Source organism: Odocoileus virginianus, chromosome 6 (genome assembly GCF_023699985.2).
Source record: "Odocoileus virginianus isolate 20LAN1187 ecotype Illinois chromosome 6, Ovbor_1.2, whole genome shotgun sequence".
Taxonomy (NCBI): domain Eukaryota; kingdom Metazoa; phylum Chordata; class Mammalia; order Artiodactyla; family Cervidae; genus Odocoileus; species Odocoileus virginianus.
The window spans coordinates 64,554,027-64,578,219 of NC_069679.1; the positions used below are offsets into that span (position 1 = coordinate 64,554,027).

Below are 24,193 nucleotides of genomic sequence, written 5' to 3' on the forward strand. Positions count from 1 at the left end.
TTCTTTGGTATTGCCTTTCTTTGGGATTGGAAGGAAAACTGACCTTTTCCAGTTCTGTGGCCACTGCTGAGTTTTCCAAATTTGCTAGCATATTGAGTGCAGCACTTTCACAGCATCATCTTTCAGGATTTGAAATAGCTCAACTGGAATTCCATCACCTCCACTAGCTTTATTCATAGTGATGCTTTCTAAGGCCCATTTGACTTCACATTCCAGGACGTCTGGCTCTAGGCGAGTGATCACACCATCATGGTTATCTGGATCATTACAGTCTTTTTTGTATAGTTCTTCTGTGTATTCTTGCTACCTCTTCTTAATATCTTCTGCTTCTGTTAGGTCCATACTGTTTCTGTCCTTAATTGTGCCCATCTTTGTGTGAAATGTTCCCTTGGTATCTCTAATTTTCTTGAAGAGTTCTCTAGTCTTTTCCATTCTGTTGTTTTCCTGAAGAGTTCTCTAGTCTTTTCCATTCTGTTGTTTTCCTCTATTTCTTTGCATTGATCACTGAGGAAGGCTTTCTTATCTCTCCTTGCTGTTCTTTGGAACTCTGCATTCAAATGGGAATATCTTTCCTTTTCTCCTTTGCTTTTCGCTTCTCTTCTTTTCACAGCTATTTGTAAGGCCTCCTCAGACAACTGTTTTGCCTTTTTGCATTTCTTTTCCATGGGGATGGTCTTGATCCCTGTCTCCTGTACAGTGTCACAAACCTCCATCCATAGTTCATCAGGCACTTTGTCTATCAGATCTAGTCCCTTCAATCTATTTCTCACTTCCATTGTATAGTCATAAGGGATTTGATTTAGGTCATACCTGAATGGTCTAGTGGTTTTTCCCTACTTTCTTCAATTTAAGTCTGAATTTGGCAATAAGGAGTTCATGATCTGAGCCACAGTCAGCTCCTGGTCTTGTTTTTGCTGACTGTATAGAACTTCTCCATCTTTGACTGCAAAGAATATAGTCAGTCTGATTTTGGTGTTGACCATCTGGTGATGTCCATGTGTAGAGTCTTCTCTTGTGTTGTTGAAGAGGGTGTTTGTTACGACCAATGTGTTCTCTTGGCAAAACTCTTATTAGCCTTTGCCCTGGTTCATTCTGTACTCCAAGGCCAAATTTACCTGTTACTCTAGGTGTTTCTTGACTTCCTACTTTTGCATTCCAGTCCCCTATAATGAAAAGGACATCTTTTTTGGGTGTTAGTTCTAAAATGTCTTGTAGGTCTTCATAGAACCGTTCAACTTAAGCTTCTTCAGCATTACTGGTTGTGTTCTTGTCAGTGATATGAATATAGTAGCCCACTGGGGCTTAGGCTTCAATGAGAGTGAGAATGTACCTCTTTAGATATTTCTGATAGGCCTATGTGAGGGCTCTAGATCAGCATAGTTAGTGGGGGAAAAAGTAATTGAGCATCACCACAATTTAGGCAAAATCCAAAACCTGGGAGCTACCCCAAAGGCAAGGAGAAGGGACTGGTTCCATAGCTCTGGGGTGGCAAATTGAGAGAAAAGTATGGGAAGGAGTGGGTCAAGAAGCATGAGACTTACTCCAGTTCTATGAAGGGCTATATGTTTCTGCCCGGCCTTCTGTTCCTGGCTTCACAACTGGGCAAATGCTTAACTACAAAGCTCAGAAAGGAGGGCATACAAAGCTGATCAAGGTGGGGTAGAGAATTAGGTCCTTTACAGATGTATTCAATGGCAACCCACTCCAGTACTCTTGCCTGGAAATTCCCATGGATGGAGGAGCCTGGTGGGCTGCAGTCCATGGGGTTGCTAAGAGTTGGGCACGACTGAGCGACTTCACTTTCACTTTTCACTTTCATGCATTGGAGAAGGAAATGGCAACCCACTCCAGTATTCTTGCCTGGAGAATCCCAGGGACTGGGGAGCCTGGTGGGCTACCGTCTATGGGGTTGCACAGAGTCGGACACGACTGAAGCGACTTAGCAGCAGTAGATGTATTCAGTATATATTCACTAGGTGGGAAGGGGGGTTTCTTCTCTTTGGGCCTTCAGAGCCTTGGAATGGCCTGGACTCTGGTAGAATTCGGTGTTTTGGAATTAATGCTGTCTTTGTTTTTCCCTTTGGCCATGTACCTAGCGTATGTCAGTTCCTGGAGTTGTGTCAGAGCCCAGAAGGTGGCTTTGGAGGGGGCCCTGGCCAGTACCCACACCTTGCACCCACGTATGCAGCGGTCAACGCACTGTGCATCATTGGCACCGAGGAGGCCTATGACGTCATTAACAGGTACAGCCAAAGCCAGCAGCACCAGACACCCAGCTGGGCTCCCGTCTGCTGACACTGCGCTGACCATCCCCTCCCCGTCTTCTCAGAGAGAAGCTTCTCCAGTATTTGTACTCGCTGAAGCAGCCCGATGGCTCTTTTCTCATGCATGATGGAGGTGAGGTGGACGTGAGGTGAGTGGGGTTTTTCTCAGGCTGCTGCATCAGCAGATTCTCAGGCTTATCTGCCATCAGAGATGCCAAACCCAGGGAAGGACACAGGAAATCGCCACCTTGTCTCACTGAATGTCACACAGAGAGATGTGTCAGTGACATGGTTTATAATCCCTGCAAAAATGGGACAGATGTCATCAGGCCTCATTGTCACTTGACTTCTTTTATGTAGATGCCAAACACAGGTAACACAGAAACAAAATCAAATGCTTTTGTTTTAAAAATGAAAAATACATTTGCATTTGTTTGGTATGAGATGATACACCATGGATGTAACTGTATAGTGTAATATAATCTTTCATCTCTCTGGTATGGGAAGGGAGGAGAAGGCCCAGTGGGGACTTAGTAAATATTTTCTGAATGTATTTGATGAAAGCGTGAGAATGTTTAACACCTCTATGAGAACTGCTTTGGGCAGTGCAGAAACCTTTAGGGGCTAGTGGAGTCTATGAAAAACAGTGGCATTAACTGATTGGAACCAGGTGGTTCAAAATAATCCTTTTTTCTCAAGAATTGTCTGATGTACCTAGCAAGTTGTTTACTCACCTGGCAGGAGGTTCCCTATAAAATGTCTAGGGAATTCACTGACTTAGTCATTTCTCACAAGCAGTGGGTCATTGAGATATATACTAAATTATTATTGTTTAGTCTGATAAATAAATTGTTATGAGGTTTCTATAGCAAAGCCATCTTGTTGCCTATTTGTAAATGTGTTGTCCTCTACACGAGTAGATAAATACTCTGGCTTTATTGGTTTGAAAGTATAGGGCAAGAAAAACCATGAAGGTTGTGGAGCACAGGACACATTGCAGATAAAAGGAGGTAACCTTTATCTGCAGAGACCTTCATGAATGGTTTTTCTATTTGTAACCTGTCTGTTCAAACCATAAAATAAGACTAGGTATCTGGAAACCTGGGTATGTGAAAAACTGTTTTTCTGCTCATAACACCTCTGACCTGAAATGTGGGGGTGTTTATCCTCATATTAATGACAGTAAGTACCCAGAGTTAGCACCGACCCCACAGGTTAAGGGCTCGGTCCCACAAGACTGTCTGCACTTCAGACAGCAGTCACAAGCAGTGGGTTCCCAGGTTAACCAATTCTGCCTGATTTGTAAATCAGGGATCCCTTCTCAGTTCAGCAATTTTCCAGGACAGCTCAGAGAACTCAGAGAACATTTTTCTAATACCATTTATTATACAGGACAGCATAAAGGATACAAATGAACAGCCACATGAAGGGGCATACATATAGGATGAGGTCTGGAAAGGTCCAAAGTCTGAGAACTTCTGTCCCCATGACATTGGGGTGTGACACCCTCCTGACAGGCACTTGGGTGCGTCCACCAACCCAAAAGCTCCCTGAACTTCTTCATCTAGAGTGTTTTAATGGAGGTTCCATTATGTAACGGAGAAGGCAATGGCACCCCACTCCAGTACTCTTGCCTGGAAAATCCCGTGGACGGAGGAGCTTGGTGGGCTGCCGTCCATTGGGTCGCTAAGAGTCAGACACGACTGAGCATCTTCACTTTCACTTTTCACTTTCATGCATTGGAGGAGGAAATGGCAACCCACTCCAGTGTTCTTGCCTGGAGAATCCCAGGGACGGGGGAGCCTGGTGGGCTGCCGTCTACGGGGTCACACAGAGTCAGACACGACTGAAGCAACTTAGCAGCCACAGCCATTTTGTAGGCATGATTGTTTAACTGATCGGCCATTGGTGACTAACTCAGTCTTCTGGGGAGTGGGGCAGAAAGTTCCAACCCTCTGATCCCATGGTTGGTTCCTCTGGCAGCCAGCCCCCATCCTCCAGGAGTCACCTCAGTAATATAAACTCAGATATGGTTGAACGGGGCTTGTTATGAATTACAAGACTCTCACCCCATTACTCAGGAAACTCCACTAGTTTTAAGATCTCTGTGCCAAAATGACCAAATATATGTTTCTTACTATATCACAATACCCCAGTATCTGTTGTTAAAAGATAAACAGGGGCATGTTAAAAATTTTATAACTTATTTGAGCAAAAATTGATTAGAATAGGGCAGCATCCCATCTCGCAGATAGGAAGGAAGCCTGAGGAGAGCTGTGCACAGTGAGAGACCTCGGTAGGCAGAAGGGGCCCAGGACAAGGAAGTAACATCAGGCACTTACCAAAGTGTGGGTTGGCCGTTGCAAAGCCACTTTCCTTGAGGGGCCGGCAGGGGTCGACCGGCAGAGCATCTCACTAGTGCTGATCAGGTGGTTCCTGACTGGTTGGAGATCTCATTTCTGGGAGAGCAGAAACCATGATGACGTCTTGGTTTGGCGATGTGGAGTTAGCATAAGGGACTCCTGGGGCCTCTTGTCTTGTTTTTAGCACTGTGTATACCAGTGAGGGCGTCCTGGGTGGCTCAGTGGTAAGGAATCCGCCTGCCAATGCAGGAGATGCAGGAAACGTGGGTTCGATCCCTGTGTCAGGAAAATCCTCTGGAGGAGGAAATGGCAACTCATTCCAGTATTCTTGCCTGGAAAACTCCATGGACAAAGGAGCCTGGTGAGCTATAGTCTGTGGAGTCTCAAAGAGTTGGACACAACTTAGCAACTGATCACAATGCCAGTGAAGCCAATATAACTATTGAGAAGAAGCAGTATTGTGTTGACATCTTTAGAAAAAAAATAAAGGGTGTTTTTCCCCTCTTGTTCACTGCACTTTCATCCTGTTCTGCAGATACTCCAAATGTAGCCTTTTAACGTTTCCTGAGATTATAGGTGAAAGCAGGCAAACCCTGGCAAGATAGCTTTGGCATTTCATTGCTTACTTTTTTCAGATATGATTATTCTCTAACTTACTCATTCTGGTGTCGGTTTCCTTCCGTGTTCTTATTCATATCTGCCAGACAAATGCAAGGAAGCCCCTCCAATAAAATAGGCTTGTTTCTGAGGAGCTCTGTAACCATATACCTCCTCTGGTAACATCCTGCCGTTGGAGCCATGCTTTACATTTGCAGAGGATTAAAGATGTGAACGATGGATGCAGCCTACAGGCTGCGTCCCATTCCCCCGCTCGGCATGATTTCTCGTGCCCCAGTTCCATCGCTTTTCACTTGATTTTCCTTGAATTGTCTTTGCCTGGGAGCATCAGCAGTTGCTCCTGAGTGCTGCCAGGTGGATTTGACCTGAAGAGAAGCAGCAGTTGACGGGGACTCTGTGGCATCTGGAGGCTAGCCTGTCTCCTGGGTTAGAACCGATTTCTTGATATTTCAGGTCTGTCACAACTCCTCATTTCTGAGATGAGCTTACTCAGGCATTCACAGCTCCCATGGACTGCCACTAATCCAAGTCAACTTGTAACCAACACCGTCTTTCCCCTCAGCTCTTAAGAAAGAAGCAATTATTTATTCCTGACCTCCTAATCTAGGTTATGTAGCCTGGAGTATTCTGGGAGGGTAGTGGGAAGATAGGGACCCAGCATTTGCAAAAGTTTTGGCAACAGAGTGTAGAGTGTGTTTGGGGAAGGAGGAAGTCAGTGTTGCTGAAGTGCAGAGGGGGGCAGGCAGAGAATGAAGCTGGCTGGCCAGGCTGGGAACAGCCCGAGGAGCACTGCAGTCTCCTTGAGAAGTCTGGAGTTTATTTTAAGGGTAGCGGGAAGCCACTGACAAGTTTTAAGAAGGGAGTGACATGATCTGATTTGTGTTTTGTTAGAAATTCTATGGTGAATACATTGGGCTTCCCAGGTGGCTCAGTGGTGAGGAAGCCGCCTGCCAGTGCAGGAGACCTGGGTTCGATCCCTGTGTCGGGAAGATCCCCTGGAGAAGAAAATGGCAATCCACTCCACTATTCTTGCCTGGAGAATTCCATGGACAGAGGAGCCTGGCAGGCTACAGTTCATGGGGCCGCAAAGACACGACTTAGCGACTAAAAGGAACACGTGAATGCATTATGGTGTTTTAGTGAAAATCCTCTGGTTTCAAGGCTGGAGGGAGGAAGACTGGACAGGAAACTGACCCAGATTAAGGATGACTTAGATTCGGGTGACAGCAGGAGGATAGAGGGTAGTTGACAAATTTGAGAGATACAGCGACTGGATAGAGGGACAGAAGAAGCTGATGCTCAGGAAAAGTGTATTTTGTTCACTCATTATCTCAGTGTGAGGTCTGGCAGCAGATCTCAGGTCTTCCGTTTATGAAACAGACCACACTGCTGACTGCCTCCCTACCTCAGAGGTTATATTCACATTCAAGAGCAAACACTTTTGAACCCCTTTGTGAGACTCAAGACCTGAGAGGAGTTAGGTCAGACTTTCGAAGTTAGCTTATGGTAGATGATAATACTTGGCAGAAAGGACTCTTGCATGCTTCTCATGCTTGCTGGTTTAACTCAGCCTCCGCTGTGCCTTTGGCCAGTGTGAGCAGGCTGATTAAAATGCTGGGGGAATAATACCTGCAGCTCACTGGAATGCTTCAGTATGCTTGACTTAGTATTATGTCCATATAGAACAATATGGTAGCTCGACTCTTCTTTTATATTCCTTAGGAGCCCTTAGATAAAGGATCTTGAAAGAAAATTAGAACAAACAGGTTTGTCTTCAACATAAAATGAAACTGGGATGTTGGATGTTTGAAAAGACCATGTGCTAAGTTGCTTCAGTCGTGTCTGACTCTTTGCAATCCCATGAGTTTTATAGCCTGACAGGCTCCTCTGTCCATGGATTCTGCAGGCAAGAATGCTGGATTGGGTTGCCATTTCCTATTTCAGGAGATCTTCCCTACCCAGGGATCGAACCTGCATCTGTTGCATCTTCTGCATTGGCAGGCGGGTTCTTTACCACTAGCGCCACCTGGGAAGCCTATAGTGGAAAAGAAAAGACGGTTTGTAGATGTGTTCTCTACTAGAGGGAGAAGCTGAAATAAAATGTGTCCTGAGAAGAATTAGGGCTGGCAGGATGGAATGGCAAGAATTATTCTAAATCAAGTAGGATATGTTCTTTTTTCTATTTAAAGTGTGTGTGTGTGTGTGTGTGTGTGTGTGTGTGTGTGTGTGTATGTATGTGTGTGTGTGTACTGGAGGGGTGCTTGAAATCAAAACTCTTTTATCTCTCTAGAAGTCTTAAGGAATGGATCTGAGTAGCTCATCTATTCTGGTCCCTCTTGCTTGGTCCACGCAGCCATGTGGTCTGGCAGCCTGCTTTGGAGGTTGTCTATTTGAAAGAAATACGGTTAACCTTTAATGTGTCCATGCCATAATCATGGCACGTCCTGGATCTAAGAACAGTACTGACAGCTCAATGAATGAGCATCTCAGAAATACCTGAACGACAGCATGGAATTTTGGGAGCCATTGTAGATCTTTGAAAGAAGAGCTGAATTCACTGTTGACATAAATTGATACGGCTGTTATTTTGTCTGGTGTAGAGATTTGACTATGTGGAGGTAGGGAGAATAGAATGTCATGTTCTTTCTCTGAGACCATACTGTGAGGAATTTGATCCAAATGGAATGTCGGAGCTCCTGGTTGGAGACCAGAGTGAGGACAGGAGTGAGGACAGGTGGTGATTACAGCTTATGAGGCAGAGAGCAATCCACCCAAGAAGTTCAGTGAGCCTGTTTGAGCTCTTTCTGAGAGTGTGACACTTGCCCCTCTATTTCTGTCCTTCCAGAAGTGCGTACTGTGCTGCCTCGGTAGCTTCGTTGACCAACATCATCACCCCAGACCTGTTTGAGGGCACTGCTGAATGGATTGCAAGGTGAGAGATGCTGGGATTTGTCCTGTTTCTTAGACAGAAGGCGGTCAAGACTTCTGAAAAATAAAGGAAGTGCAGAAGAACCAGAAGGGAATGTAAAATTACAAGAGACATCTTATGGTTGAAAGGTTTTACATTTCAAAAATACTTTAAAAGTTCTCTTTTTTCCAGTTTTCTTTAATGTGATTGGCAAGGATCAAAACTCTGGGTAAACAATATTAGTCAGAGTCTAAATGGATTTAAACCAGTTTGAAGAGAACTTTGGAAATATCTCAAAAATGTTCTTGCTGATGACCTCAGAATTCCACTTCTCCAGAAACTCACATACATGCATGAGAGAGACAAATATTTATAATAGTAAATAAAGCTAGAAACAGGTTAAACGTAAGCATGAGATGGATAAATGAGTTGTGATGTCATATTGGAATATAAGATAGCAATTAAAATGAATGAACTAAAGCTACATGTATCAATATGGGTGAATCTCAGAACACTATTGAGTTTAATAGTGTTAAAACTACTGTAAAAAAAGTGTTAAAGAAAACACGCAGATTAGCACATTGACTGGAAATTTGAAAACATGCAAAACAATTCTGTATTGTTTATGGGAAGAATCACATGTAGTAATATAAAAACATGCTGGAAAGAATAAGCACCAAATTTAGGATGGTGGTTACTTCTGGGAAGAAAGCAAACAAAATGAGATTACAGTAAGTCTGCACTTCTACTCGGGCTTCCTAGATGGTGCTAGTGGTAAGGAACCCACCTGCCAATGCAGGAGGCTCAGGTTCAATCCCTGGGTCGGGAAGATCCCCTGGAAGAGGGCACAGCAACCCACTCCAGTATTCTGGCCTGGAGAATCCCCCTGGACGGAGGAGCCTGGTGGACTACAGTTTGTAGGGTCGCAAAGAGTTGAACATGACTGAAGTGGCTTAGAATGCGCACATGCATACTTGTACTCAGGAGACTTCAGTTGTATCTGTAACTGATTATTTGTATTATTTGCTATGCTTTCCTGATTCCTTCCAATTATTTCATAATTTTTAAAAAAAGGTATAGTAGGTTTATACATACTATTGAGGGATTATATCCAAGCTGTATTATTTTATTTTTTATATCTTAATTTTTATCAAAGTAGTACTTACTGCTAAGAAAATATACTTTTCAGCTAAATCAAATGATATATTATGATCATATTTACTTTTTTGTACGACTTTTTTTCCCTCTGGAATTAATCATTACCTCCTAATTCCCACATTTTCTGCCAGAGCTATAAAATTACTCTCAATATGGTCAAACAATTCAGGTAATGTTATCAGTTCTCTTTTGTGTGTGTATGTTTGTGTACATGTGTGTGCTCGTGTGTTTTGAGTTGTCTACCCCGGGGTCTCTGCCCTGCTGCTTCAGTCTGGACATATTGATCTCAGCTTGCTGCACAGTAGGCATCCAGAAGCTTCCTTTTAGCATGAAATTCACTTCACTTCTCTGCTTTGTTAAAGCCCCAGTCCTCCTTTCTCCTGGTTTACTTACTCATTTGAATGAATCACTTATTCCAACAGATCCATCCCAAAAAATAGAACTTGGGAGATAGATTTTTAAGATTTTGCAATTATTTTTATTCTAGTCTTACACTTGATGGCTATTTGGTTAGAGACTTCTAAATTGAAAACTATAAATTATATTCCTTCAGACTTTTAAAGCATTGCTCCATTATCTTATGGCTTCCAGTGTCATTGCTTAAAAGACTGATCATAATGATAGCCAACCTTTACTGAGGACCTGGTATGTAATACTTAATAGTAGGGGAGCTCTAGTTTAAACATTGAGAACATAACCTTTTAAGCTAGGTGGCCTGGGTTTGGTTCTTTTTTATACCTTCTGTTTCTCAGTTGAGATTTCCCATTTTTTCATTCATTACAAGCATATTTTTCTTCATAAAGATAAATATAAAATTATAATATCTGTTTTAAAATTCTTGCCTGGAAATTTCAACATCTGGCTATCTTGGAGTTGACATGTCACGTTTTCCTGAGTGCCTGTGTCAAGTGGCTTGTACCCTGGACATCATGGCTTCCCAGGTGGCATTAGTGGTAAAGAACCCACTTGCCAATGCAGGAGACATAAGACTCATGGGTTCAATCGCTGGGTCAGGAAGATCCCCTGGAGGAGGGCATGGCAACCCACTCCAGTATTCTGACTTGGAGTATCTCATGGATAGAGGAGCCTGGTGGGCTCTGGTCCATAGGGTTGCAAAGAGTTAGACATGACTGAAATGACTTAGCTTGCATCACTGGACGTTGTGATGTTATGTTGTAGAAACTGGAGTCATTAGATTGCTTTAAAGAGTGTTGATCTTTTTCTTCTAGCAGGCAGTCATCTTGGTTAGTTGATTGCAGTGGGCAGGGGCTCAGCTCTTGGGTCAGTTCTTAGTTAGAAAGTGCTTTCAATGTGTCTAGTGCATGTGTGATTCAGGGTCAGGTAGAAACCTGAGCGAAGTTTAAACGTGGGATTTGGTGTTTTCCTTCTCTGACTCTCCTCTTTCTGGGATTCCTCATCAATTTCTGTCATTCTGGTTCTTCTTGCCAGAAATATGGGGCTTTCAGTTTCAGCTGCCTTTCCACTGACCTGCTTGACACTGTTGGGCAACTGTAGCCATCCTCAGGGCAAATCAGGGAAAAAAGAAAAGGGAGAAATGGGGGAGAGGAGGGACTGACTGTTCCAACTTTCAAATCCCCACCTTTTTTCATTTGCTGAGACTTCAGGAAGTAGTTTTAGTGTGTTTTGTCCAGAGCATGTAGTTATTAGTATTTGCAGGATTCTGACTGCCTGGGTTTGAAGCCCAGTTTTGTCATTTATTAGCTTTGTGCCTTGGTCAAGTTGTTTAACTTCTCCATGTCATAGTCTCCATATGCGTCAAATGATGGGATATTGAATTTGATATTAAGCTGAAATACAAAGAAATTTAAGTGGTAAAACTTGTTATGGTATCCACTGTGTGATCCTGCCTCCCAGTCCACTGTATTCCCAGTCCACTGTCTGTTTCTGCCTTATTTCTCTTATTCTTGCTGTTTGGAAAATTCATGATGATGAGCCATGATAGGACTTTTTGTTGTTGTTCATGGTGCTGGGTACTCAACAGGTATCTTCAGTCTAGAATTGCATGTACTTTACTTCCATACTTACTAAGAGGTTCTCTTACCTTTTATCTTCTAATCCTTCTATTGAGTTTTTATTTCTGTAATTCTATGTAAAATTTTTCAAAGCTTATTTTTAATCTCCATTTATATAAAAAAAGAATACTTCTTTTTTATGTACTCTCTTGTTCTTGTTTCAGGGATATTTTGTCCTTGCAGTGTTTAAAAAGTTTACTTCTGCTCCTTATGTTATTTCCTCCAATTTATTTTTGTTTTATTTCTATGTCATGTTTACATAAAAATCTCTTTCACGTAAGAGCCTTTGCTCAAATGTCTGATGTTCATATTTAAGACTCAGGTGCTAGAAAGCTGATGGAGAGCTATGTTTGCCAGAGTGCCCTGGGATCCAGCCATTTATGGGGGAATTCTCATATATCAGTATCCGTAGGATTTTTCCCTTGGGCTTATCTATTTATGTAGAGAACCTTCTAGATTCCTGGTTATGGTATGAAGCTGGCAGCCAGCTTTGTGAACTCTAATAGGGGAAGGGGGCTTCTCTGGTGGCTCAGCAGTAAAGAATCCCCCTTCCAATGCAGGAGATGTGGGTTTGATCCCTGGGTCCAGATGATCCTTTGGAGAAGGCAATGGCAACCCACTCCAGTATTCTTGCCTGGAAAATCCCATGGATGGAGGAGCCTGGCAGGCTGCATTCCATGGGGTTGCAGAGTCAGACATGACATTGCGACTGAACACCAACAACAACAGAGAAAGGGGTTGGGAGTGCTTTTGCTCAGATCATAGACTTCCACTTAATCCTCCTGCTCAGTACAGTACCTCCACCTGCTCCCAGCTGTGCTGGAAATCCTGGAATTCACACCTCTTGATTCAGCCCCTGCAACCTCCCATCTGCTGGGTACCTGGAGGTCTAACTGAGTCTCTTTATCAATTTACCACCAGTTAAAAAGCTTCCCACTTTAGGGGTAGCTTGCGTTCCTCAGCTTGTCATCGGAGAACATCACCTTGCTTTCTGTTGCTTCATCCCTCCTTCCCTCCCAGGGCTGGTGTAGGTTTCTCGGCTCTGTTAAGTCAGTTACTTCTTATCTTCATCCTTTTCCAGCTTTCACAATTTTGTTATCGCCTCTCTGTATTCATATCCTCTCCTATTCTCTTTATCCTTATGGGTTTATCCTTTTTTAAAATTCCTTTACTTTCATTTTACTGGGCTCTTTTCAATCCATTATACTTAGCTAGAAGAAACTCCCAAAGAATTTTGCTAAATTGCTCTCATGCATGTGAAAACAAAGGGATGGAAAGTGGAATATGTAAATAAATGCATATTGTGTGTGTGTGTGTGTGTGTGTGTGTGTGTGTGGAGAGAAAGAGACTGAGACATAGAAACTGTCAGTGGTTACTGCTGGTGAGAGGAACTAAGAGTTCAGGCTCAGCAGGAATCATAAGTTTTTATTGTTTATTCTTTTAAACTTTTTTTTTAACCTCAAAAAATTTTAAAGCTGAGTTAAGAAAAGTTAAGAAAAAAAATTAAGAGGTCCCTTGCATATTCTTCACTCATCAGAGCTTTCAAAGTTGAGCTGTGCTATGCTCCAAGAAGCCAGATGCATTGGAAAGAAAATTTGGCTTTGTGTGTCTTTGCCATGGGGTTGAGGGATGGAGGATGCTGAAGAAGCTATTCAGGGGGCAGCAGGCAGTTTTTGACTCTGTGCTGTGAACTCGCTGGGCCTCGGTTTAGTTCAGTTCAGCCGCTCAGTCGCGTCCTACTCTTTGTGACTCCATGGACTGCAGCACGCCAGGCCTCCCTGTCCATCACCAACTCCCGGGGTTGACTCAAACTCATGTTCATGTTCATTGTGGAGAAGGAAATGGCAACCCACTCCAGTATTCTTGCCTAGAGAATCGCGTGGTCAGAGGAGCCTGGTGGCCTGCTGTCCATAGGGTTGCACAGAGTCGGACACCACTGAAGCAACTTAGCATGCATTGGAGAAGGAAATGGCAACCCACTCCAGTATTCCTGCCTGGAGAATCCCAGGGACAGAGGAGCCTGTGGGCTGCCATCTATGGGGTCGCACAGAGTCAGACACGACTGAAGTGACTTAGCAGCAGCAGCAGCATGTTCATTGAGTCGATGATGCCATCCAACCATCTCATCCTCTGTTATCCCCTTCTCTTCCCGCTCCCAGTCTTTCCCAGCATCAGGGTCTTTTCAAATGAGTCAGTTCTTCACATCAGATGGCCAAAGTACTGGAGTTTTAGCTTCAGCATCAGTCTTTTCAACGAATATTTAGGCCTAATTTCCTTTAGGATGGGCTGATTGGATCTCCTTGCAGTCCAAGGGACTCTCAAGAGTCTTCTCCAACACCACAGTTCAAAAGCATCAATTTTTCGGCGCTCAGCTTTCTTTATAGTCCAACTCTCACATCCATACATGACTACTGGAAAAACCATAGCTTTGACTAGATGGACCTTTGTTGGCAAAGTAATGTCTTTGCTTTTTAATATGCTGTCTAGGTTGGTTATAACTTTCCTTCCAAGGAGCAAATGTCTTTTAATTTCATGGCTGCAGCCACCATCTGCAGTGATTTTGAAGCCCCCCAAAATAAAGTCTTCCACTGTTTCCCCATCTATTTCCCATGAAGTGATGGGACCAGATGTCATGATCTTAGCTTTCCGAATGTTGAGTTTTAAGCCAACTTTTTCATTCTCCTCTTTCACTTTCATCAGGAGGCTCTTTAGTTCTTCGCTTCCTGCCATAAGGGTGCTGTCATTTGCGTATCTGAGGTTATCAGGCCTCTCTGAAAAAGGCCTCTGGATTCCCAAGGCCTCTCCTTTAATGAGAGGTTCCTGGAAGATAGGAAGTACTACAGATTCCATTTTCTTCCACCTGAAAGTTGGATTAAGTGCTCATTGATCTGTACACCTGTGAGGATTTCTGAGGCAGACACGCCTGTAGGGAATGTGACTCTACATACATATGAGTAGATCATTGGAAGTAAAGTTCTGTGTTATATGAAAATACACAGAAAGGGAAAATTTTATATCACACAAATAAAACAGGTTTATTAAGGCATGCAAAAAGAAAATCTAAAGTCACCAACTACTCGTTTGTTTCTTATCTTTCCAGAATTCCAGAAAAATCATGCAGTACATTATCATTTTATGACTTTTTCATGTAACGTATTTGGAACATTTTAAAGTATACTTCTGTAATGTCATTTAAAATGAATATAATATTCTGTTATATGGATATAGCATAATTTATATAACCAGTCCCTTACTATTGAGTTTCTGAGTTGTTTCTAATATTTCACTATTATAAATGGGGATACAAAGAAACATTCTTATAATCCAGTCTTTGGACACATTCGTACTTACTTTGTAGGATTAATTCCTAGAAAGTGAAAAGTGAAAGTGAAAGTTGCTCAGTCATGTCCGACTCTTTGCTACCCCATGGAGTATACAGTCCGTGGAATTCTCTAGGCCAGAATACTGGAGTGGGTAGCCTTTCCCTTCTCCAGGGCATCTTCCCAACCCAAGGATCGAACCCAGGTCTTCTGTACTGCAGGTGAATTCTTTACCAACTGAGCTATCAGGGAATCCCTTTAATTCCTAGAAATGACCCTAATATTGCTGGGCCAAAGAGTTTCTGTGACTAGAAAATACAGTCATATTTTCTATATTAGCTTACATTATCTAATTATCTTATAATCCCAATAATTATTAATAATTTGAAAATATAAGAACTTGTAATTTGGAAAAATAAGTTTATTGGATAGCTATAAAAGTATATATGTTCATTCTGAATCTTTTTGAAAACACAGAAAAATAAAAAGGAAGGGTATCAGCAATAGATTTGTGTTAAAAGATAACCATAATTAGCAATTATTTTTCAATTTTATTTTAAACTGATGGTTATCACAGTATACATATGATTTCGGGAAGATCCCCTGGAGAAGGAAATGGCAACCCACTCCAGTACTCTTGCCTGGAGAATCCTATGGACAGAGGAGCCTGGCAGGCTATAGTCCATGGGGTCGCAAGAGTCGGACATGACTTAGCGACTAAATCACCACCACTACCACCACATATGATTTTATAACTCTTTCCAAAAAGTAATGATTTGAAGTACTGTTTGTTTGTTAGTAGACTATGTTTCCTTCTTTTTTTTTTGGAGGAAAGTGTGAAAGTCGCTCAGTTGTGTCCAACTCTTTGCAACCCCATGGACTATACAGTCCATGGAATTCTCCAGGCTGGAATACTGAAATGGATAGCCATCACAAGATCTCCAGGGGATCTTCTTGACCCAGGGATCAAACCCAGGTTTCCCACATTGCAGGCGGAGGAAAAGGCATTTCTAAAAGTTAATTCGCTGGCATCTTTCCATTCATAGTTTCAATTTTTAAAGTAGAATTAGAAGGGTTGATTTATAATGTTGTGTTTAAGGTGTACAGCAAATTAATTCCATTATGTATATATATTCTTTTGCATATTCTTTTCCATTATAGTTTATCACAAGATACTGAATATAGTTGCAGCAGTTTATGCCTTAAGCTGAGCCACTTCACTCTTTGCCATCCAGGGTGCTCATTGGTTGACACTCAGTCGGGTTTTCTCGACCTCCTCCCAGGTGTCAGAATTGGGAAGGTGGGATTGGCGGGGTACCAGGAATGGAAGCTCATGGCGGCTACACATTCTGTGGCCTGGCTGCGCTGGTCATCCTCAAGAAGGAGCGCTCCTTGAACTTGAAGAGCTTACTAGTAAGTACTTGGTGATCTGTCTTCCCCTCAGGCCCCAGGCCCCTGGGATGTGACCTCTCAGACATGCCGGGGTCAGGGACGTTTGTCTGTGTGAAGAGCTGTCAGTTCCTACCTTGAGCTCTGGGCTGACAGTCCTGTACAAAGCTTCAGATGTAGTTGTTGTATTGCCTAGCACTATTACGAGAGAGTGCAGGGGGTGAATATCTGCTCTCGGTCTCGGCTCCCTTCTTCCTGCCTTTCCTTCTCCTGATCTGAACCTTCTACATCGTGTGTTAGGCCAACCTCAGAGCCTTCTTGAGTCCCTCAGACAACTGGGGAGGGCCACAGTACCTGCCTCTTACTTCTAGGAGAGTATAGCTTCAGTCTGTTAAAACTAGAGGTTTTCACGTGTCTTAGGAAGATTCTCCTGGGAGAAGTCATGAGGAGAGCCTTGAGCATTTTGAAGCCGGGCTTTTATTACCCACTGCACTATGTGAATGTTTAGGTAGCTACTAAACCTTTACATGAGCTGGTCCCAGCTGGGGATACATGGAGCGGGTGGCCCAGGCATTTATGTCTCAACTCCAAGCTCCTGCCCATTATTCAGAGTGAACTCTTTATCCAGGGTGCAGTCAGCTTCAGGGACTTGTTAGATTGTAGCTAAATTATCATTGGAGGCCTGGTGGACACACACATGGAGCCACCAAGGAGCTGTCTTTGGTGCAGCGTTTGCTCCCTTACGACCTCAAAGCAAATCAGCCGCACCTGACATTCATCTCCTCTCCCTAAGTTCAGATGTCAGGTTGCATTGTAGAAACTTGTGAGACCCATCATGGTGTACCAAGAGCGTTTATATTTTTCCCTGGACAGATATGACCAGTGGCATTTTGTCTTGGCCTTTAGGAAGCCTCCTGTAGCATACTCTTCTTGAAGGTTCTTAAAGCCTGAAGGATTTATGCCCAAATGGCTAACTTTATGCATAGACTTAGAGTTTATCAGACATTTAAAAACCTGATCACTGACAAGATGTGAAACATAAAAGCCCCATCTCCCAGGCAGAAATAAGAAATAAGCAGATGTCTCAGTTCCAGTAACAGTGTTCTGGATTTGAACCCTTTCTCTGCCACTTCATAGCCACATGACCTTGGGAAAATTGTCTTATCTGTTTTAACTTCAACTCTTTTTCTACATAAGGTAGAGGTAACAGTTCTTTGAAGGCCAGAGAAGATAATATACATAAATCAGCCTGGTCTGTAGCAGGGGCATCCTTCTTACCCAAACTACTCCCTCTCTCTGTTTGCTCTGGGAGAACTAGGGCCCATATCTGAGATATTTTATGAATTCACATAGCCAAGGGAAACAGAATAAATCCATGGGCTTAGGCACTGAAAAAAATTAGTCTATCTTATAAACACTTAATCTGTGGGGTAAGCAAAAATGAAGAATGGACTCCCTACTGTAGTGCCTGTTTTCTTGAGTAACGCTTCACCTACTTTCTTTAGATGGCATCAGTCCTAAAGCACTGGTTCATGTAAGACTGACTGGGGATATATTAGTGTGTGTACCTGCAGTGCAGTTTTTTGTGTGTGTCTTTCTAAGAGTTTTAGGATTGTGACTCTGGGTGGTGTTGCCTTGAACAGGGATATAATCTAAACTCTACAACTGTTAATTAAAGGAGGGCTGGACTGGTTCTTCCAAAGGGGGTCCTCAGTCACTCGTTTCAGGAACTCAGTGTAGTAAAACGTAGGTCCAGGGGAATGCCCTTCTCTGTACCTTTCAGTTTGGTGAAGCAGCTCCTTGAGATCCTGACTGGGGCTGGAACTGTCTTGAGGGGCTGGGAGGGACGTGGAAATATTATCTGCTCAGCCAGTTGGTCTGCTCGTTCCTCGAGGCCAAGCCCTTGACTATCTTGATGTTGGAAGTAGAGTGTGTTTAGAAAACTTGGAGATAAGGGAGGAATGTATCACGTGTGACCATTGAGTGACACCAAGAGCCATTTTATAGGTTCACAGTAAAGGCTATTCTGTCAGCTAGCCAGTTTGCCCTGGAGCAGCAGAGCGGCTAGATGCACAGGCCCATCCTCGTTCACCAGGGCTAGTGGATTCTGCGCCTGGTTCTGCAAGGACCGAGGGCTGTGCTAAGAAACCTGGGGTGAATTTCCTTGCCAAAAATGGTGTGAAATCATCTGATGACCTGTAGCACAAAATTCCATTTATTTGCTTTTAATAAACTTCCCTGAGCAAGAAAAGTGAATAGAAACGAGCCACCGGTGATCTGGCCTGAAACTTCCTGGTTACACCTTGTTCATTAAGAGGCGTTATTGCAGGTCTCCTTCCAGGCCAGGTTGGCCCCTTTGTTCTTTCAGCACCAGAACCCTCTTGGAAGCCAGGAAAGGCGGTTAGTTGTCTGTTAGGCCCCAAGCAGGAATTCATGTGGTTGCCTCCAGAGGGTTAAAGTAGCTGTTGCAGCTTAGAGCCCTCTGTGATGTTGAGGGCGAGGAAGTCGGAGGTCAGAGCACGGGAATGGGAGCTGAGAAGCCAAAACCTGGGAACGCTGCCTCCCAGACCGGCCTCTGGAGAGCTGGCTGGATCACGTGCCTCTTTTAACCTCTGGCGCCTCTCTCTTCTCTGTCTCCCGCTCAGCAATGGGTGACAAGCCGGCAGATGAGGTTTGAAGGTGGATTTCAGGGCCGCTGCAACAAGCTGGTGGACGGCTGCTACTCCTTCTGGCAGGCGGGTCTCCTGCCCCTTCTTCACCGCGCGCTGCACGCCCAAGGTGAGCCCGGGGTGCTGGCGGGGCTGGCGGCTCCCCTCGGCTGCTGACCGAGTCAGAGGCCAGGGTGCTTGGTTAGAGGAGTTGAGACAGGCTCTGTCCATCCTGGATTTTGAGTACCCAGTGTGGACCCTCCCGCCCTAGGCATGCGTGTGCCAGCTAGGGTTTCGTCCTTGGGTTCAGAGGTCACTGCTGCTTCACACTGGCTGTGGCAGGTGGGGGAGGTGGGTGCCTGGCCACGTGGTGACTGCCCCCTCAGCTGAGTGTGAAGCCACAGGTTCCGATGCAGAGCTTTGTGTGAGTCACGTCAGACTGAAAACCCGTATTGTGCACATGGTCACAACAGTGCCAAAAAGGCGGAAAGAACCCCTGGAGCAAAGACCCACCATGCCAGGCTGGCTGTGTGGTGGCTGCCATTAGAAGTGCCATAGTTTAGATTCACTGAAGAATCCTGGATGCAGGTTAGTACTGCCTCCCCACCCCCAACCCCCACACCCCTGGAGAAGAGAGACCTGGGCTGGTCATCTCTGTGGGACCTCAGACGGGAATGCAACTCCAAGCAGGGAAATAGAGAGCAAATTCCTGGGAGACTTCCCTGGTTTACCTCTTGAAATCTCAGGTTGTTTCCTGGGTCATCTTTCTCATTTACTTCGTGTGAGAACAGGAAGGAAACCAGTGGGAGAGGGGAAGGTCATGGCGGCCCTGCTGTGTGCTGATCAGTCTTGGAGTACGATCCCTAGGCCCAGAAGAAGCTCAGTAGTTTGGGTTATTCTTTGCTCAAATGTAGAGATACGATTCTTTTCTCCTGCCCCCCATCCTCCCGCCACCCGCTTGCCAGACACACAACTTTCTCTTGTTTGGCTGTTTTCTCCTGAGCCCCTTGCATTCGTTTCTTATTTGAAGTCAACAGAGGCTCTCTCCTGTGTCCCCGTCACCCCATCTTCCCTGTCGCGGCCTAGATTCCTCTGCCTAGAGCCCCAGTTTCAAGGTGCTGAGCTGTGGCCTCCCACTGACTCTGGAGCCTGCATGGTCCCTGCTTTGAACGCTATAGTAGGAAATCAGAAATTCCCTGAGAGTCCAATGTTTCAAAACAAGAAGTAACTTGGGGTTTTAGTGATCTCTGTTTTTGGAACTGGTGAGGTCAAACCTCTGGTAACACATCCACCTTTCACAAGCCTGTCCCTGGAAGGGATAAGATGCAAAAATTCTGTAGCTGCCAGGAAAATCTGGTGAGAGGGTAACAGGAACCCTACCTGCCCAAGTATTCATGGGGTCCCTGCTTCACATTTTGCTTATGATAGCACAAGTTCTGGAGGATTGGTCCTACTTCCACATTTTCATGTGGAAGAAAGTCAGTTGTCTGTGAATTTTGGTGCTTCCAGCTTTTTTCACTTCGTGGGAGGAGGCCCATATTAGGCCTATAGCTCACTTCTCAGCAAATAGTGGACTTGGAGCAGGCAGGGATCTGGGAAGAAGATTTGAATGGTGGACAAAATACTGATGTTGGGAGTCAGAAGGAGATGCGACATAGAAAGATATTCATAATATACTGTAGTCAAGTTAGGTTTCAAAGCAGTATGTATGCAGTTCACCAGGGAAGTCCCAGGAAACACACTTTTAAAGTTTTATATCCTACTGTTCAGTTCAGTTCAGTCACTCAGTCGTGTCCGACTCTTTGCGACCCCATGGACTGCAGCCCGCCAGGCCTCCCTGTCCATCACCAACTCCCGGAGTTTACTCAAGCTCATGTCCGTTGAGTCAGTAATGCCATCCAACCATCTCATCCTCTGTCGTCCCCTTCTCCTCCCACCTTCAATCCCTCCCAGCATCAGGGTCTTTTCAAATGAGTCAGTTTTTCGCATCAGGTGGCCAACGTATTGGAGTTCCAGCTTTAGCATCAGTCCTTCCAGTGAATATTCAGGACTGATCTCCTTTAGGATGGACTGGATTGATCTCCTTGCTGTCCAAGGGACTCTCAAGAGTCTTCTCCAACACCACAGTTCTTTTACCTTGTGTATTACTTTTATTTTAGTAAGTGAACAGGTATGTTTTTCGAAGGTGATGATGCTGACACTGATAATTAAAACAGTAACGTGGGACCAGCACACTGTGGCACATGAACCCAAGCCATCCCTGACTCAGCGAGTGGTCGTCAGGCCGGCAATAGTCCATGAGGTGGCTACCTTAGGCATGGAAGACAGTATTTGAGTAGAAGAATGAATTATTATTAATATATTTAAAATGTCCAATGCTGACTGAGTCACTTTTTTTGTGTGGAGCAGTAAGATCACAGCAGGCCTGTGAGTTTCTGTTTGGATTGGTAGTTACTAGTTGCTGGCTTGGGACGTACTCCGTATTTGTCCATCTGCAAGACTGAGCTCCGAGTGGCTGTACCTGTCAGTTACTGTTGGAAAAACTTTTGATTTCTCAGATAAAAGGAACCTTTGAAATGCAAAATGACATTATAATGGGGGTCTGTATTTTAAGGGAGAGGGATAAAGGATTTAAAAGGCACTGTTATCACTCTGTAATCATATTTCCTTTTATCCCTCTGTGATTATGTGTGTTGATGTGCAAGTTCAGGATGCCAGGAAGTTCTTGTTGAGTTTATGAACTTTGAGAAATGTAGGAGGTAACCGCAACACTATAATCTATTTAATAATAAACATAGCATTTTCTTCTCAGGTTCCAGTTTTAGGGGTAGGTTATCATTTACCTTAAGGTAACAGTCTTTTATTTATTATAGGATATGAAATAAAGGTATATTTTATACTGATGTTTCATACAGTTAATCCTAAAGTTTGATAAATATGCTTTTTAAAATAACAGCTTTCTTGAGATATAATTTACATACTGAACAATCTACTGATTTGAAGTGTACAATTTAGTAGTTTTTAGTGTTTTCAGAGTTGTGCAACCACCCCTGCAGTCAGTTTTAGAATTTTCACTACCCCCTGCTGCAATCCCTGTGCACACTGAATGTGCTTCTTAAAAGAAGAAACCACAAAAATCAACAGTGTCATTATGGCATATAGGTAAACTATATTTATGTAATTTTAAAAACCCATTTAGCCAAAAAGTAGAGCAAAAAGGGAGAAATAAGTATATCATATGATACAGATAAAGGGTAAATATAGTAAAAAGTTAGATTAATAAAATTGACTCTTGTATCTCAGAAGACAAAGGATACTTTCAAAAGGAAATACAGTTAGTAAGCAAGTTATGAAAAAACTTCACCCTAATTAGTAATTAAAAGCAAGATAAATGATTAGGTACTCTTTTTAGCATTTTAAGTGCTGAAAACTTGTTTCCATATATGATGTTTTATCTTACTTTTATTTTATACTGAAGCATAATTGATTAACAGTGTGTGTTAGTTTCAGGTGTATGGCAAAGTGATTCAGTTATCCATATACATGTTTCATTGAGAACTTTTTAAAAGTAACCAATGCTGGAGGTAGTACAGAAAAAATTTTAAATTTTACTGGCAGCTATATAAAGCCTCAAAGAGTTTATCATTATCTATGAAAAGCCTTAAAAAATGTTTATTCTTTTTTAACTGAATCATTCCACTCCTTCGAATCTATTTCAAGAAAATAATCCTAAACATTGAGAAGATTCACAGAGGTGTTTACTGCAGCATTTTTTTATGATTGCAAGGAACTGGAAACAGCCTTGGCAACAAGTACACTAGAGAGAAGTCCCATCACATCTGTGTGTATCTCCTACAGGGCTGTCCTCAAAGGTGGAGAAAGCACAAAGAGGAAAGTAATTGCAATACTGTGAGCACTTCAGGAAGCATGTGTCCTGGGCTAAGCACAAGCGGGGGACCCTGACTGTGCTCCTCTTCCTTAGACTCAGTTCCCGTGTGCCTCTTCCAGTGTGAGCATCTCAGGGGCCGGGTGGGACTTGAGTGTTGGAGATGAGTGGTTTTTGTACGTGGCCCCCAAACATCAGCCAACCGTGCGCGTCATCCAGGGCTCAACCCGGGAGATAGCGGTCACTTTCCGACTGCCCCCATCTCTCCTCCCATCTCTCATTTAAGAAATCTGGAAATGGTTATTTTCTGTAGTAGTCTATGTATATGAATATTCCAAAATTAACTCTTTTGGAAAGTTCTTTTTATGTACCACATTAGCTATAAACTTTGATGAATTTTTACCATAGACGATTCTCTACTCATATATATGAGAGTTTGGGTCCAGTGCCTATATTGATGCCATTACCTGTGTTCACTTAATGAAATACTCTGTGGCTTTCAGAATGATGGTTATGAAGGTTATGTAGCAGAACAGAAAAGTGTATGCCTCTAGAGTTAAGTGAAAGACATAAGATACAGAAGTATCATACCTATATAGAAAAATGCATAAAACAAAGAAAGACAGAAAGCAAAATTAGCTTTCAGTTGCCATTTACAGGTTGTTCACTACCTTTGTAGCCTAGGTATCAAAGTATAAAATTGACTGAAGACTTAATGCACATCCTATACGTGTATTTTTAAAACAATTTTCATATAAATGTTTCCATGCACATCTGCTGGATGGTAATTTGTTCCTCCTCCTCTCCTGATAACTGTGTCCACAGATTCTCTGACTGCTGATTGAACTTCAGAGTGAAGAAGCTCAGTTGCTGGCCAGTACTTTAGTATTATCACCAGAATCCCAGTTTCTGCTTAGACTATCATATGATGCAGGGGGGCAGTTATTAGAATTCTTCTTAGAGAAACTTTTTGAGCTAAGAGACTAGCTGGAGAATTCCCTTTAGAGATAGATTAAATTCAGGCTAAGAGAAGTGGAAGCAACAGACAGTATTACCCCTGTGGGAGTTCTCTTGGCTAATTAGATTCTGGTTAACAATTTTCTGAGATGTGCTAGAGGAAAAGTCTTAGGAAGCCCAAGGGGAGGAATTGTGAGCCCAGTCAGGCATAGTAACAGAGGTCAGCATGGAAAGCTGAGCTAAAAAGCTCACCTGTGCCTGCAGGGGGTGTGGTTTAGAACTGCCATCCAGGGTAAGGAGAAGGAGACGCTTCAGGTAAAGCCAAGTGCTGCTCTGACCTGCTGCTCTCTGACCCATTTTAAGGTTCCGGAGAAGGGATGTGTCCCAAGAATGTGATTTTCAAGATTAGTCCAAGCAGAATGGGGGGAAACCTTGACTGTTCCTATTGAATCATAAAATACAAAGTAGTCATTGATCCTCCCCCGGACGTCTCCCAGGCCCAGGCGCGCACTGACCCTTTGTCTTCTGCAGGTGACCCTGCCCTCAGCATGAGCCGCTGGATGTTTCACCAGCAGGCCCTGCAGGAGTACATCCTGATGTGCTGCCAGTGCCCCACGGGGGGGCTTCTGGATAAGCCTGGCAAGTGAGT

The 24,193-nt window shown here is 43.5% G+C and overlaps 1 protein-coding gene across 2 annotated transcripts in view; it reads left to right on the top strand.

The window, feature by feature from the left end:
* The window catches only part of FNTB (farnesyltransferase, CAAX box, subunit beta), an 86,494-nt gene that overhangs the window by 55,391 nt on the left and 6,910 nt on the right, over nucleotides 1–24,193 (top strand). For both annotated transcript variants that reach the window (XM_020879193.2, XM_070469486.1), the window contains exons 5-10: nucleotides 2,097–2,243; nucleotides 2,330–2,413; nucleotides 8,091–8,177; nucleotides 15,948–16,077; nucleotides 18,699–18,831; nucleotides 24,076–24,187. In XM_020879193.2, coding sequence (XP_020734852.1) covers nucleotides 2,097–2,243; nucleotides 2,330–2,413; nucleotides 8,091–8,177; nucleotides 15,948–16,077; nucleotides 18,699–18,831; nucleotides 24,076–24,187 — 693 coding nt within the window. The remainder of the gene's footprint in view (nucleotides 1–2,096; nucleotides 2,244–2,329; nucleotides 2,414–8,090; nucleotides 8,178–15,947; nucleotides 16,078–18,698; nucleotides 18,832–24,075; nucleotides 24,188–24,193) is intronic.